This window comes from Peromyscus californicus, unplaced genomic scaffold (genome assembly GCF_007827085.1).
Source record: "Peromyscus californicus insignis strain IS unplaced genomic scaffold, ASM782708v3 Scaffold_4__1_contigs__length_199733344, whole genome shotgun sequence".
NCBI lineage: Eukaryota > Metazoa > Chordata > Mammalia > Rodentia > Cricetidae > Peromyscus > Peromyscus californicus.
This window is the reverse complement of record NW_026294562.1, coordinates 25,063,835-25,079,020: the sequence shown is the minus strand read 5'-3', so window position 1 is coordinate 25,079,020 and position 15,186 is coordinate 25,063,835. Positions and strand designations below refer to the sequence as shown.

The 15,186-nt window shown below is 43.6% G+C and overlaps 1 protein-coding gene across 3 annotated transcripts in view; it reads right to left on the bottom strand.

Moving 5' to 3' along the window:
• Ide (insulin degrading enzyme) overlaps window positions 1-15,186 on the bottom strand; it is a 103,104-nt gene that overhangs the window by 35,622 nt on the left and 52,296 nt on the right. For all 3 annotated transcript variants that reach the window (XM_052762816.1, XM_052762817.1, XM_052762818.1), the window contains exons 8-12: window positions 15,077-15,169; window positions 14,632-14,723; window positions 13,122-13,202; window positions 11,005-11,108; window positions 2,660-2,762 (exon numbers count right to left, since the gene is read on the bottom strand). In XM_052762816.1, coding sequence (XP_052618776.1) covers window positions 2,660-2,762; window positions 11,005-11,108; window positions 13,122-13,202; window positions 14,632-14,723; window positions 15,077-15,169 — 473 coding nt within the window. The remainder of the gene's footprint in view (window positions 1-2,659; window positions 2,763-11,004; window positions 11,109-13,121; window positions 13,203-14,631; window positions 14,724-15,076; window positions 15,170-15,186) is intronic.

Here is a 15,186-nt window from a genome sequence, read left to right as displayed (position 1 = left end):
CACACAAAAGCAATTATGAATATAACTCGAGTTAAAAACGCTGTCTTTCGGCTGAGGCTAGGCCCTGGTTGGATTTTCAGCACCACGCTGCAGAGCTCTAAGTGCCATCTGAGCACACAGTTCATTCACTCTGCTATCCTAGTACTCGGGAAGCAGAGGCGGACACCAGCCTGGCTGACTTCTCAGTCAACCAGGGCTAGATAATGAGACCCCAACTACAAACAACGAAAAAAGGTGTCTTCGCTCAATGTAAGCAAACAGGAAGGAGCCCTGTCATATATGAAGGGGCTACAAGCAGAATCAGTAGATGCTGATGGATTTTCATGCAACTTGAGTGTATCTTTCTGGTACTAAGAGAGATTTTACATTCATCTATACATTTTTTTTTTCTTTCTGCAGCTTCTAATCACCTGGTTAAAGAAAAATCTGAGTCTGTGGAACACTGAGAAGCTGATGGGATCATATTTGCTCTAACTCTTTAAAAAATAATCATCTGGCCGGGCGGTGGTGGCGCACGCCTTTAATCCCAGCACTCGGGAGGCAGAGCCAGGCGGATCTCTGTGAGTTCAAGGCCAGCCTGAGCTACAGAGTGAGTTCCAGAAAAGGCGCAAAGCTACACAGAGAAACCCTGTCTCGAAAAACCAAAAAAAAAAAAAAAAAAAAAAAACCAAAAAAAAAAAAAATCATCTACACAGGGATATTTAAATCCACACTTTCAATTTGTTGTTGCCTCCATTTATGGCCTGAAGGCCAGGCTAACTGGGGGCTTATTCCACTTTGGTACTTCTTATTTTTTCCACTGATTTATTTTGTATGCAGCTGCAGGCACACCACAGTGCCATTGTGGAGGTCAGAGGACAACCTGTAGGAATCAGTTATCTCCTCCTTCCATGCACCAGGTGGATTCTGGGGACTGAAGTTGGTAGCAAGTGCTTTTACCCACTGAGTACTCCCACAACTCATCACTTCAATCTTAAGGTCTGGTGGGTATTTCTTCCAGAAGACATGCAGACTATTAGGTAAGCCAATAATTCAAGACAAGGTTAAAACAAAGACAAGATTTAAGTTGAGATTGACACGTGACCTGCTTCCAATAGCTAAGCAGGACAGACCACAGGTCAAAGACTGTCGAACCCTAATTTACACACTGTATTGGCTGGAGAGATGGCTCAGCTGTCAAAGGCTCAGGCTCACAATAAAAGGCTTTTTATTATTGAAAACCTAAAGGGGTAAACAAGACGCAGTCACTTGTCACCTAGCTGAAACGCCACAGCTTTGTAAGTGCTACAGTTGGAATTTGGGGTCAACACACATGATATTTGGCACGGGCAGAGTAGAGATGTTGACCAGTTTTTAAGCTGCAATCTGTCTCCAGAAAGGCTGAGCTGAGGCTAGTAAAGACACAGCAAGCCATTTATTTCACTGCTGAACTTCCAGATGAACTTAAAAAAATTCTCCAGGGCCAGGCTGTTCCCACACCTTTAATCCCAGCATTTGGGGTCTCACGCCTTTGATCCCAGCACTTGGGAGGCACACTCAGGAGGAGGAAACAGGAAGTATTTTCTGGGTGGAGACAGGAGCTCATCCCCTTTTTGGCTGAGGAACTGGCGAGAGTAAGAGGTGGCTGTGGCTTGCTCCTTTGTCTCGCTGATCTTTCAGCATTTACCCAAATATTTGGCTCCAGGTTTTTATTATTAAGACCAATTAGAATTTATGCTACACAGCATTGACTGAAAAAAGCTGAGTTTTCTTCAGTTTAGGAACATGGACTTAGTTGCATGCCAGAGCTCCATAAAGCATCAGTGACATTTTTTTTCTTACATTCTTGCTTTTTTTTAGACCAGAGAGATGGCTCATCAGGTACAGGTGCTGGCCACACCAGCCAGGACACCTGAGCTCCATCCCTGGAACCCATGTGGAGCTAGAAGGAGAGAACTGACCATACTAAGCTGTCCTGACCTCCACACACATATCATGCACCCACAATAAATAAAAATTTAAATAATATTTCTTTTTCTGGATTGTTGCTGAAAAAAAAAAGTTCATTACTTGTAAGGTTTTCTGGTCCTTTTGAGTAATGGACCCAAATTCAATGGTCCACAGCCAACAAGGCAAGAAAGAAAAAGATTCTACATAGCTAAGTAAAGCCTTGGAAAACTGATAAATGTGGAAGAACACAGTCTAAGCACACTGTTTGGAAATAAATCACACTTCTCTTATACTGACAAAAACGAGTAATCAGACAATGAGGGTAAAACATAACGCTACCCAAAAGTCAAGACAGCGTGAGTCCCAGGCAGGACCACGGCACCAGCTCTCCACAGCTGACGCCGGTCTTCCGGTCTTCCGGTCTCCTACTCCCTCACCTCTTGCCTTCCCAGTACTGTGCAACTGTGGTCACCACACTTCAATGCTTAGAAGCATGAAGCTGGGAGTCTGTTTCACAGCCCTGCGGTTTGATAAACACATGGGAAGGTGCCAGAGCACATTACTTCATGTAAAACCCCACCCTCCAGCTCTCGGTTCCCCCTTCACTCTTCCCAGGACAGTAAGGACAGCGCTGGGCCACCACTCTCCATACTCTTGTTGAAGGTTTGAGGGAGTCCGTGTTCTCCTGGTTCCCCACACCTCAGGCTCATTCACAGGTGACTTAGCCTACCTGAATGACTTCCTCTGGGATAGCTTCTTGCTTGTACTGGGTTCCATACCATTGCTCTGTGCGGTCAGTTTTCCCTTCAAATGATTTGGAAACTATTGCCACCCTTGAGACAGAGGGAAAAGACAAACAAAAGCATGTAAACTTATGATACATATACGGACAGACTCTGACTCATAAAAATGTAAATGATGTCCAAGGACGTGTTGGGCCTTATCCTGCTGCTGTGGTAAATACCAGGCCCCAAAGCATGCTGGGAAGAAAGGGTTGATGTCATCTTGCAGGTCACAGTTCTCCACTGAGGGATGTCAGGGCAGGAACCTGGCAGGCAGGAATGGAAACAGAACCATTGCTCCTCATGGTTATCTCAGCTTGCTTTTGAAACAGAACTCAGAACCACTGCCCAGTGGGCTGGACACTCCCCCACCCACATCAACATTAGTCAGGAAAATGGCCGATCGTCTTGACTATAAGCCAATCTGATAGAGGCATTTTCTCAACTGAGGTTCTTTTCTCACACGACCCTAGCTTGTGTCAACTTAACAAAAAACAATCACCTCTTAAAAACCCAATAAATAGGCAACACATGCACAGGCTTCTGATACAGTCCACTATCCTGTGGTTACAGCCCATTGATTTTAGTGTGGAAGGGTGCTACAGGAGAGATTCTTCTAAGCATGCTATTGACTAATTTAAAACAGAACAAAGAACGGGGGTGTGGCACCTCTTTGTAATCCCAGCTGAGCTGGGAGCATCATGAGTTGGAGGCCAGCCTGCTCTGCATAGTTAGACTCTGTCTCAAGAGGGTCCATCTAACGATCACACAGGCTTCAAATGTGGGCTGGAGGTGCAGTTCAGTGTGGAACACGTGGACCAGGTGTGAGGCCGTGGATGCAATCCTTAGCACAGAATTAAAACACCAAGACCCCCCCTTTCCCCACGAACCTAAAGAAACCTTTACTAACTTATTTTCTGCTCTGTGTTCTTTTCCTAGCAGAAACTAACACCAAATTTCTCTACTCCATGCACACTCCTGCCACTAGAGGAGAGAACAAGAAGAAACACCCACCACCTGGACTCTTAAAAATCTATCTTTGCTGGGCGGTGGTGGCGCACGCCTTTGACCCCAGCACTCGGGAGGCAGAGCCAGGTGAATCTCTGTGAGTTTGAGAACAGCCTGGTCTACAGAGCGAAATCCAGGACAGGCCCAAAACTATACAGAGAAACCCTGTCTCAAAAAACCAAAACCAAACAACCAAACAAACAAATCTATCTTTGATGAGACACCAGAAACTAGCTAAAAGAGAACCCAAATGGGAACGGTCAAGAAATGTAATGTTTTGAATGAGAAATGTCCTCCATAGTTTGAGCATTTGGATGCTTGGTCCCTAGTTGGTAGCCCTGTTGGGTAGATGTAGGAAGTGTGGCCTTCCTGGAGGAAGCATTTCACTGGGGATGGGTTTTGGAATACTCAAAGACTCCTGCCATTTCTGGTTCGCCCTCTCTGCTCCACAGTTGCACTTCAAGAGGCGAATCTCAGCTTCCTGCCCCTGGTGCCGTGCCTGCTGGATGTTGCCACAGTCCCCTGCCATGCTGGTCTCTTACGCTTCTGACCAAAAGCCAAATTCTTTTGTAAGCTGCCTTGGCCATGGCGTTTTAGCACAGCCACAGAAAAGTAACTAATACACGGAGGGAAGGTAGAGGCGAAATGTCCACAGGCAAAGACTAGTCTAAGAACCACCGGGCTGCAGATGTATGTCAACAGCAGAGCACTATCATATCATATCATATCATATCATACCATATCATACCATGAGATATGCTGTAAGTTGACCTCAAGCACCATGAGGAACAGGGACAGGAGAATGGATACTTTTTATCAGCAAAATCCATAAGCTTTTCCTGGGGAGCAACATCAGAGACGCTTCTGTCTTACCCATCTACGCTGAAATCCACCAGCACAACTCACCTGGGACAAAGCCTGTTTTGAACCTTTTGGATTGAGGAACTCTAGTCAATTAGCTTGTCTGGGGTGGCATGCAGTCAGCTGGTTCTCCCTTATGGTCCAACTCAAATAACTAGGACTATGCCAGCGCTTATTTGCTTCCATCTGTCCTGAGGCATTTGGTTGGAGCCTCTGCATGCTACCCTCACAGCTGAAAGCCTATCAAAACACCCTCTGCTCAATACCATTCACTTTTGGAATCGCCCTTTCTTTTTCCATTTCATGTATTGTGTATGTGCTGTGTGTATGGGGTGTGTGCACGCATGAGACAGTCTGAGGTTGATTTGTAAATCATCCTCAATGTCCTTCCACTTTATTCACAAGGGCAGAGTCTCTTAATGAAACCCAGAGCTCAGCAATACTGTTAGTCTCCCTAGTTACAGTGCCTCGGGATTCCCTGTCTCTGCCTTCCAAGGCTGGAACTGTAAGTGGTCTACCATGGCCACCTGTCACGTACACGGGTTCTAGTAAGCACTTTAACCACTAGGCCATTTTTCCAGACACAGAATCATGAGCTCCATTCCAGACTCCTTGTTACACTTCCCAAACAGCAACAGCTAGTTGTCTGAATTACCTTCTATCTCTTATTCATTTTACAGAATAACTGTACTAGGTCTTACCAATCTGCTTTGAGGCAGACACACTAATTAGTTCAACTCACCTATCTGCCAATCTGGACTGGTCTACCTGTCACTGACCATGACCAGTTCTGGAAAACAAGCTACATAAAGAGAAACATATTCCACAAAACACAAGAAAAGAATCAGTTTAAGAGATCAAAGGGTTCTGTTAGGATGTCCTCAAGGAAATGCTGTATGCTGACAAGTCAAGAACCTCCCTAGGGGCCTGCAAGAGAGCTCAGCAGATAGAGGCCTGTGCTGTACCAGCATGGCAGAGTCTGGTCCCTGGAACCCATGTAAGGGCAGGAGGAGAGAACTGACTCCACAAAGGTGTCCTCTGACGTCCATAAGCACTCATGGTAGGCACATGCCCACTCCTAGTGGTGGGTGTGAGAATGGGAAGATCAGGTGGAAAGGTGGAGGGGAGACAGAATTGGGGGAGAGAATGAATTCAACAGCATTTGAGGGGCAGTATGGAAACTTCCTATAATATATGAAGGTGATCCTAATGAAGTCTACAAATAATGAGGGAGACGGAACCCTCCACCATCTTTTGTCACTAAACAAAACTTTCAGTCCTGAGCCTGGGTTTCATCCAATTGAGTTGTCTGAAAGGGTCCCATGGGAATCCCCGAACAATCCAGGATATTGTCAAAATAGGTTGCTCTCCACAAACTGACAGCAAGGCCCTACTGCTGAAGAAGATAACACCCACACAACCCACTGAACATTGAGAGACAGAGCTGGTGCCTACATAGCACCTTCACCCCATGTTCTAGTGCCTGTGACATGGAAAGGTACTCTGTAGGCCACCAAAAGAGAAATGTAGACATCAACTCAACCATAAAGTCACTGATCTACACTCTGTCCTGCCTGCCAAATATGCTCGGGCAATGGTGGCACACACCTCGTGGGAGTGACCACCTGATGTCGGATTTGACTTGAGGCCCACTCCATGAGCTGGAACCCATACCTGACACTGGATGGGTGACCAACAACCAGAGACTAGATAGTCCAGAGACCTAGAGTAAAACCAAATACAATTGGTCGTAAAATGATGATGATGATGATGATGATGATGATGATGATGATGATGATGATGACAGGCTGCTATACCCATAGATCTATGCCTTGTTCAGCCATCATCAGAGAGGCCTCCTCCTGCAGCAGATGGGAACAAATACAGAGTGGGTCTCTGAGTCTAGTGCCTTCTCTTGGGGCTCTTTTATTTTCTGTTGACTTGTCTTACCCAACGTCAGTACAATGGTTTTCATTTTATCTTATTATATCTTATTTTGTTATGTGTTGTCTAGAAGCCTGTTCTTCTCTACTGAGAGACAGAAAGGGAGTGGATCTGGATGGGAGAGGAGGTAGGGAGAAACTGGGAGGAGTAGACGGAGGGGAAACTGTATTTACATTATATTGTATGAGAAAGAATCTATGTTTAATAAAAGGGGGGGAGAAAAGAAAAAGCGGCTAGAATGCAGGCTGACTTCAAGTTGGCACACACATGTTCAGGAATGCAGGTACTGGAGAGGATCCATCTGGAAACAGGTTTCCTGAGTACAGATATTAAAAGACAGCATGGTTTCCAGGGATTGACTTCTCCTGAGACTTTTGCAAACAATGTCTGAAAGAAAAAGAAGACAACAGCTGGAGAATGGGAAGAGGTCTCCCAGGATTCAGTTACTGGAAGAGCACAGGCTGACAAGGAGAAACCTGGATGAGGTAGATACTCTGACTCACGTTCTTGAGATCTTGCCAAAATCTCAGTGAAGATCTAAATTAGCCAGTCTCTTGGCCTTTCCAGGCGTCAGTTTCATCAGTTTTTATCCCAAAGGAGATTCAAACTAGATTAGCTTTATTCTTTCACTAGTAGAATCCTACAATTTCAGAACAAATTAGATTTTTGTTTGTTTCTGATGCTGGGATTAAACTACCACTAAGCTACACCCTCAACCCCTCAAATTAGATTTGTAAAAGATATACACACAAAAAAAAAAAGTGCAAAACAAACCAACCAAAGTTCAATTGATAAAACAAAATCAAAGAGTAACAGCAAAAGACAAGTGCTGAGGAAATTCAGACTTATGAAAAACGCTGAAGTGTGCGTGTGTGTGTGTGTGTGTGTGTGTGTGTGTGTGTGTGTGTGTGTCTTCTTAACCACTGAGTCCCCACTCCAGCCCTTATATGTCCTTCTGAAACTAAGGAAGAATTACTTTTAAACTAAGTAAGGAAGAGGAAAAATGAGGCTAGAAGCGTGAGGAATATTCAGTCAACTCTTCTTGACCCCCACACCAGTTTGGATTCTGAAAAGAAACACAGTTCTTACCTAGAGGAAACTCATACTCAAGAGAACACATGGCTTAAAGCATTCATATCCGTAAAATACAAATAAATTTTTTTAAAAAAGGAAATTGTGCCAAGCTAATCTCATGTTAAAAGAGACAATGCTTGTCTTACTACATTATCTTTGGAAAAACACCATGGATCTTTAAACTGTGTCAGTGACCCCCACCCCCAAAAAAAGCGGCCGCTCAGGATAGGTGATCCACGTGAGTCAGATGAAATCACAGCTCCAAGCCCAGATGCTCACGCTCTGTGACATACAAGGAAGTAACAAACTCTAGCAGAGCCACTGCTCATCTTCCTTTGGAAAGGCTGGAGGACATGAAAAGAGGCAGAACAGGAGAGGTGGACAAGCTCTTGTGTTTTTAAAGAGAGAAAGGAGTAGAACCTGAGCTCCATAAGCCAGGGGATTAAGCTCGGACTACTGACAGAATTCTACAGCCAATGGCTAAGACTGAAACAGACCAGAAGACAGGCCCTGAGTGGATTCACCTGAATAACAACTCCCAAATGAATAGAATCACTCTGACTTAAGTGAGGCCCATAGAAGATAGTCTTGCTGCACCGAGGTGGAATATGGTAAACACACCAAAGGCATACAGAGGAGAGTTATGATGATGATGTAGAAACAGGTAATACCCATGGACCAGTAAACAGTACCAACACTGAAGAGAAATGTCTCTACCTCCGTACTTAACGAGTTCCCATCATTAGAGGAATTCAGACTGAGGACGGTCATTACTTAAGTGATACAGCATAAGCAGAGCAGACTGGTGGGCTGCTTCCAATAACCTCTCACATTCTTTTCATTCTGAGGACTTCCTTTCCTGGTTGCAATGGTAAACTTGTCTCAGTGGGATTTAAAAAGTAATTGTACCTTAGAGCAATACAGTTCTCGCCTGGCAGCTGGCGAGATTATCCCAGGCTGTTCTGCACTTCCTTAGTGACCGACCTGTCGCAGTTACGATGACAGCAATCACAGAGTCTAATCTAAGCCTCTACAAAAAACCACTTTCCTTTAAAGCGACGGTGAGAGGAAAAGGAGATTCTTAAAGTCTAATTGCACAAGATATCAAATTTAGAAACATGCAATTTAATCAAAAGTAAAGCACAGGCTCCAGCAGGTTCACTTCTAAAAACGCTGGTACTGACAAGCACATATTACTTTTTAAATCACAACTTTTCAAGTGTGTGTGTGTGTGTGTGTGTGTGTGTGTTTGCGGGCACGCGTGAGGGCATGTCGTGTATGTGGGTACACATGCTACGTTGTGCATGCATGGTCAGAGAACAACTTTGTGGAGTCAGTTTTTTCTCTCACCTTGGGATCAAATTCAGGTCCTGGGGCTTGCATGATAAGTGTGTTTACTTGATAATACATTTTTGGGGTCCTGTATATCCCTTTTGTGTGTGTGTGCGTGTGTCAGGGTCTTGCTATATAGCCTAGGCTGGCCTCAAACTCACTATGTAGCCCAGGCTGACCTCAAACTTGCCACACCCACAGATGTTTTGTAGTTTCTGTGTGAAGGTCTTGTTTACTTCTGGTTGAACTCCCAAGTATTTTACGGGTTTGTTTGTTTGGGATTTTTTGTTTTGTTTTGTTTTCCAGAGTTTCTCTGTGCAGTCCTGTCTGTCCTGGAACTTGCTCTGTAGATCTGCCTGCCTTTGGGATTAAGGTGTGCACCACCACTGCCCAGCTGGCTTTATTGTTTTTATAAATATTTTAACTTCTTCATTTTCTGTCTAAACATAGGAATGAGTTCAGGAGACAGGCTTGCAGCCTGCACTTGTGCTGGGTCACTTTCTAGCATCTGAATCATGCAGACTCTACCACATCCCCACCTAGGAATAAGCAACTCTGTTTACATTAGAATCGACTGTCAACTTTATTATTATTCGCTGACAAGAAGGACCGGTCCGGACTTTTCCATTCTTCAGTATTTAAGTAAATTATCTTACGCTGAAGGCGCTGCTGTCAGAGGGGAGTGACAGCCCGCAGAGTTTAGCTTCTGTTAGCATCTTGTTTTTGAGTAAGATTGTCCACATTATAATCAGAAATTGAGTAATTAAGGATTAGACAACTACAGCAATAAGACTGACTGGGCGCCAGGCGTGGTGGGGCACACCTGTAATCTCATACCGGGGAGTTGAAGGCAGGAGGCTTAGGAGTTCAGGCTTATCCACAGCTACACAGTGAGCTGAAGGCCAGCCTGGACCATGGGGGACTGTCTTTAAAAACAAAGACTGGTGTGGCTGCGCAGGCCTGGAATTCCAGCTCCTAGAAGGTAGAGGTGGGAGAATTGATGCAGCTTTGAAGCCAGCCAGGGCTAAAAAGTGAGGCCTCCTCTTTTAAAAAACAAAACCTGGTCTGGAGAGATGGTCCAGTGGTCTTCCAGGACCTAAATTCAGTTCTTGACACACACACTGTGTGACTCACAACCACCTATAACTCCAGCTCCGGGGGATCCAATGCCCTCTGACTTCTAAGGGCACCCTCACACATGTTGTACATACTACACCAAAGACATGTAGAAATTAAATCAAAATAAATCTTAAAAACAAACAAAAACCTGAACACAAGACATACTGTAATTTGTTATGATTGGATACATGAAAACAGAGATTTAATCTCTCAATGATCGTATAACTTATTTTTGATGGGAAAGATTTCTAAACTTTGACCCTTAATGTATTTTTTTTAAACTAAAAACTAAGGCATTGTATTAGCCTTTAACAAAGTCTGATAATAATCTGTACTAATCCAAACACTGTGCTGCTGGGAGAGGACACCTGCATGTGTCCACTACTGTCGCACTCCTCCCACCGTCCACCTGGTATGAGAAGTTAGAGTACAGGAAAAACTGAGTTTGAATTGCTCTTCCTTGTATGTCAGTTCTATCACTGGACTTGGAGGACGAACCAAGAGAGACGGGCTGGCATTGGCTCATTAGACTGTCATCTACTTTTGCAGTCAATTTTAGGTTGTATGTTGAGACAAGGTTTCATGTAACACAAACTGGTCTCAAACTCACTATATAACTAGGGCTGGCCTTGAATGCTTCCTTCCCAAGTGCTGGAATTATGGGTGAGCACCATGGTAACAGGCTGGTAATCAGACCTGACTGAAGAAGTTCAAAGGCTCCGTGGGGCACACCACCATTAGACACAGCACTCTGAAAACAGGCAGACATATTTCTGTGAGTGTGAGGCCAGCCTGGTCTTCATAGTGAGCTCCAGGTCACCCAAGGCTACATAATGAGAGTTTGTCTCAAAAGTAAATAAATAAAAATAACAGCGTTTTGTTCATATCATGAATTTTTAGATTCTAATCATGAGAAAAGTTTAGTATGTAAGAGTAAAATCTGCAGATAACTCACCGGACATTTTCTGGTCTGAGCTTATCAAGAACCATGTCTATCAAGTCAGGTCTAAATTCTTCCAGTAAATATTCAGCCGTGAGCACTCCATTTAGGGGATAATACTTTGAAAAAGGAAAATATAAACAGTTAATATTTGAAGGCTACCCCAGTTTATTAATGTAAGCATATTTCTAATGAATTAAGTTTGTTATTTTATATGTCCCTTTCCTTCAATTCATTTTATTCTATCAGCAAACACTCTGTGACCCAGCATGTTACTTGGCTCTCTCTACCACATCTTTATCTTCTACAGTACCAGAGACTAAACCAGGGCCTTGTGCAAACACAGCAGGCCCTTCCTCGGCGATTCCTGGTCCAGCCTGCCATATCCTTCAGTCTCATAATAATGTTATCATTCTGCCAGTACACTGTCAATCTTCATATAGACTTGAATTACTCAGTCTAAAAATCTTTTTGGGGGTGGGGAGAGGGAGAGTAGGATCTTATTCTGTAGCCCAGGCTTGCCTGGAACTCAACATCCTACCTCAGCCTCCTACAAGCATGAGCCACCACACCTGGCTCTCATGTTTCTTTTGAGGAAAAGTACAGTATTTCTGGTTAAAAATTGGTGTTTGCTAATGAAGAAAAATTGAGAAAGAAATACTGGAACCTACAGGATTGTTAATATACAGTACACATGTATTTTTAGAAATAATTTTCTCTCAAATTTCTATGAATGAAATCAAACAAACAGTTACGAAATGGATTATATTTTGGCTCGTGTATAAAACCATTATAGAAGTCTTGGCGTTTTAGTAAAAATAATTTCTAGAATACAGAGACAGACTGATTCACCATGAAAATTTTGTTGAACACCTTTTCTGTGCTAGCCATCACTTCAAATACCGAGGGCATAAGGGTAGAAAGACCCACGAAGTCCCTGCTCTCCAGGGAACATGGATTCTAATTGGCACAATAAACAACCGGTGTAATAGTAATGATAGGTACTGTGAAGGAAATCAGAGGCGCAGAGGCAGGGGCACGGCTTCAGTTTGGGAGGCCAAGGAAGAAGGTCTTCCTAAAAGCCATCTATGATAAACAGATGCAAATACCAGACGGAAGCGCTCCATGTCCAGAGGCCAGCGAGTGCAAAGGCCCTAAGAAGACAGGCAGGCCTGACGCCACAGGCCTGTGACGACAGCCACAGCTGAGGCAGGACCGCAGTTCAAGGCCTGCCAGAGCTACAAAGCGAGCTCAAGTCCAGCTAGAGCAACTTAGTGACAGCGTTTCAAAGGACAGAAACACCAGCGCAAAGAAGGAGGCTGGGGATGCAGCTCGGTGGTTCGGAGCCCAGCTCGCCTGGGAGAGGCCATGGACGCGAGTTCTACTGCCGCAAAAGGAAAGGGGTGCGACCAGTGTGAAAATCAGCCAGAAAGCCAGCCCAACCGGAGCAGACAGGAATGGAAAGGGAGGCTGGAGAGTGGCTAGGAATGTGGCCAGGGAGCATGGCACCTCCCAGACCACCTCGTAGGCCAAGGATGGTCTGGATTTTATGACCATTCTAAGGGAAAACTGTTGGAGAATTTTAAACAGAGGGATAAAAAAACAATCTGAATTTAGTTTTCAAAACCCACTTCGAGGCTGGAGGCAGAGTTCAGTTTTACAGTGCTTGCCCAGCATGCATATGGCCTCGAGTTTGACCCCAACACCACAAAATAAATAATTTTAAAGATGTATGCCTTAAAAAAAAGAATCACTGAAGCTAGAAAACTAAGTTATAGTGGAGAACCTAGGTAAGAGCATGCGATGAGAAACGGCAGCGGCTCAGACTGAAGTGGTGACAGGGAATGGGGAAAGCTGACGACACGAAATGTTCAGAGGGAGCGCTCGACAGACGCGGTAGAACTGAAAAATGCCGCCAAGAAGCAAAACGCCTGTGTAATGACAATACCAGAGAGGGTAATTTTTAGGATAAGGAGCTGTAATATTCCAAACATTCTTGTCATGAGAGGTTGCCCAGTGCTAAAAGGTCTGGTGGTATGAGTCCCAACTCTATCATTTGTGTAGCACTGTAGTAACACACAGAGATCTAAAAGATCCACACAGCACTGCAGACAGGCAAAAAACCAACTCACATGCAATTTCCCTGCAAGCTTGGATGTGTAGCCTCGTGGTCTCTCCTTATCTTTAAACCTAAAGGCAACAGCATTCAAGTCCTAAAACAGAAATTAGACGAAAGCCAATTATTATTCAGAAATACATTTTCAGTGTTTTGTTTGAACTCTGTACTCTAATTTTATCACCATTACATTTATGAAAAACTGGCAGTACTTGAATTAGGAATGTATAAGACATGGAAAAAAAAACTTAAAACTTATCAACATAGGCTTAAAATAAAAATAAGTAAACAATTCTAAATGAAGGTAAACTAAGAGGAGCCACACCCAGGCATGACAGCACAGATTTGGAATCCTAACATGTTTAGGAGGCTGAGACAGGAGGATCAGAAGTTCAAAAACAAAAAAAGTTCCACCGCCTAAATCACTGCAAGGACTAGTCCAGGCATCAGAGAACTGTGGACAACCTGCAGAATCCAATAGTCCACAGATGATGATTTGGAGACTTGTCCAAAGAAATGCTGCACATTAGAAATTATCGTCATGATTTGCACAAGCAATAATTACAAGTTTAACAGGATGTTCTTCAGGCTGGGGACATTGCTCAGTGGTAGAGTGCTTGACTAACACGCACAAGGTATAGCGTTTGATCCCCAGCACCAGTGGGAAAAGTTACCCAATCCAAAATATGTGTCCGAATTTTAATAGGTCTTTATATATAAGTATGTTTTTAATCCCCTTTAAAAGAAGTCTTTGAAAATCTGAAAACAGCTGGGTGGTAGCAGCGCACACCTTTAGTCCCTACATTCAGTAGGCAGAGGCAGGCAGATCTCTGAGATTAAGGCTAGCCTGGTCTACTGAGCGAGTTCCAGGACAGCCAGGGCTATGCAGAGAAATGCTGTCTCATATAAATAAATAAATAAGTAAATAAATAAATAAGAATAGATAAGGAAAATTTGAAAGACAAGCACTTTCTCTTTTATATATTTAAAAAAAAAAAAAAGCCAGATATGGTGGTGTACTCTCAGCACTCAGGAGGAAGAGGCATGGGTAGAGAGCTCTGTGGGTTCAAGGCCAGCCTGGTTTACAGAGTGACACAGTCTCAGAAAGAGAGGTGGAAGGAAAATGGAGCCTTTTCTAACCCATATAATAGAATCGCTTTGAAGAACACAATTATTATACATGAAACAATTTATTGTTTCTTTTAGAGTTCACTGAAGAGTTTTATCACCAGATCTAAGACCAAGAGACTTTATGCAGCTTTGGGTAAGAAATAACACAAATCCTGAAAAATGCTAGCTCTCCTCCTAAAGAGGCTACGTGATACTTCAACCCCTAAATAGTGCCCCACCTAACAAATCAGACTGCTACACCTACGCCTTAACTAACACAACTATGTACTGCAACATTTTAGACTTTAATTAGGGAAAAAACAAAGTTTAACTGGGCCTTAAAGTTAAATTAGTTCACATATATTTGTTTTTGAAAAATAGATTCCTTAAGAAAAATTTTGGTGAAACAAAAGTACCTTGCACTCTTGGAAAACCCATTCTTGAGGTCCTTCTGCACGTAGCTTCTGAATGTATTGAAACATGTGCAAAATTATATCTTCAACATGTACTGGAAAAAAGGGGCACACTTAAAAACCATTCAGTCCTTGAATCCTTCAAGCATGGTTCACTCCTAAGGGAAGTCAGGCAAGTGGAGGTGGTCCCTTTCAGAAAACGGAGTCCTCGGCTCCGAGTCTGGGTTTAGATGTCCCACACACAGCCCTCTGGACTCACGGGTATGTGACAGCATAGACAAGCACACACTTTACCAACATAACATAAAGTCAATTGCCAGGGGGTAAGGATTATCACAAGGCGAAGTAATACAACGGGGAAAGCATATGAACTAAAGTGTTTACAGCTATTCAACATGAAACAGACCTACGGCCTGAGAAATGAAAACATAAATCAATCAATACTTACATAGCCCTTCCTCAGTTAAGTCCACATTAATGATGAAAAACATAAAACCCCGGGCTCCTTCCTTCTGCCCACCAACCAGGGTATTTACCCAGCCTGCAACATTCAAAGAA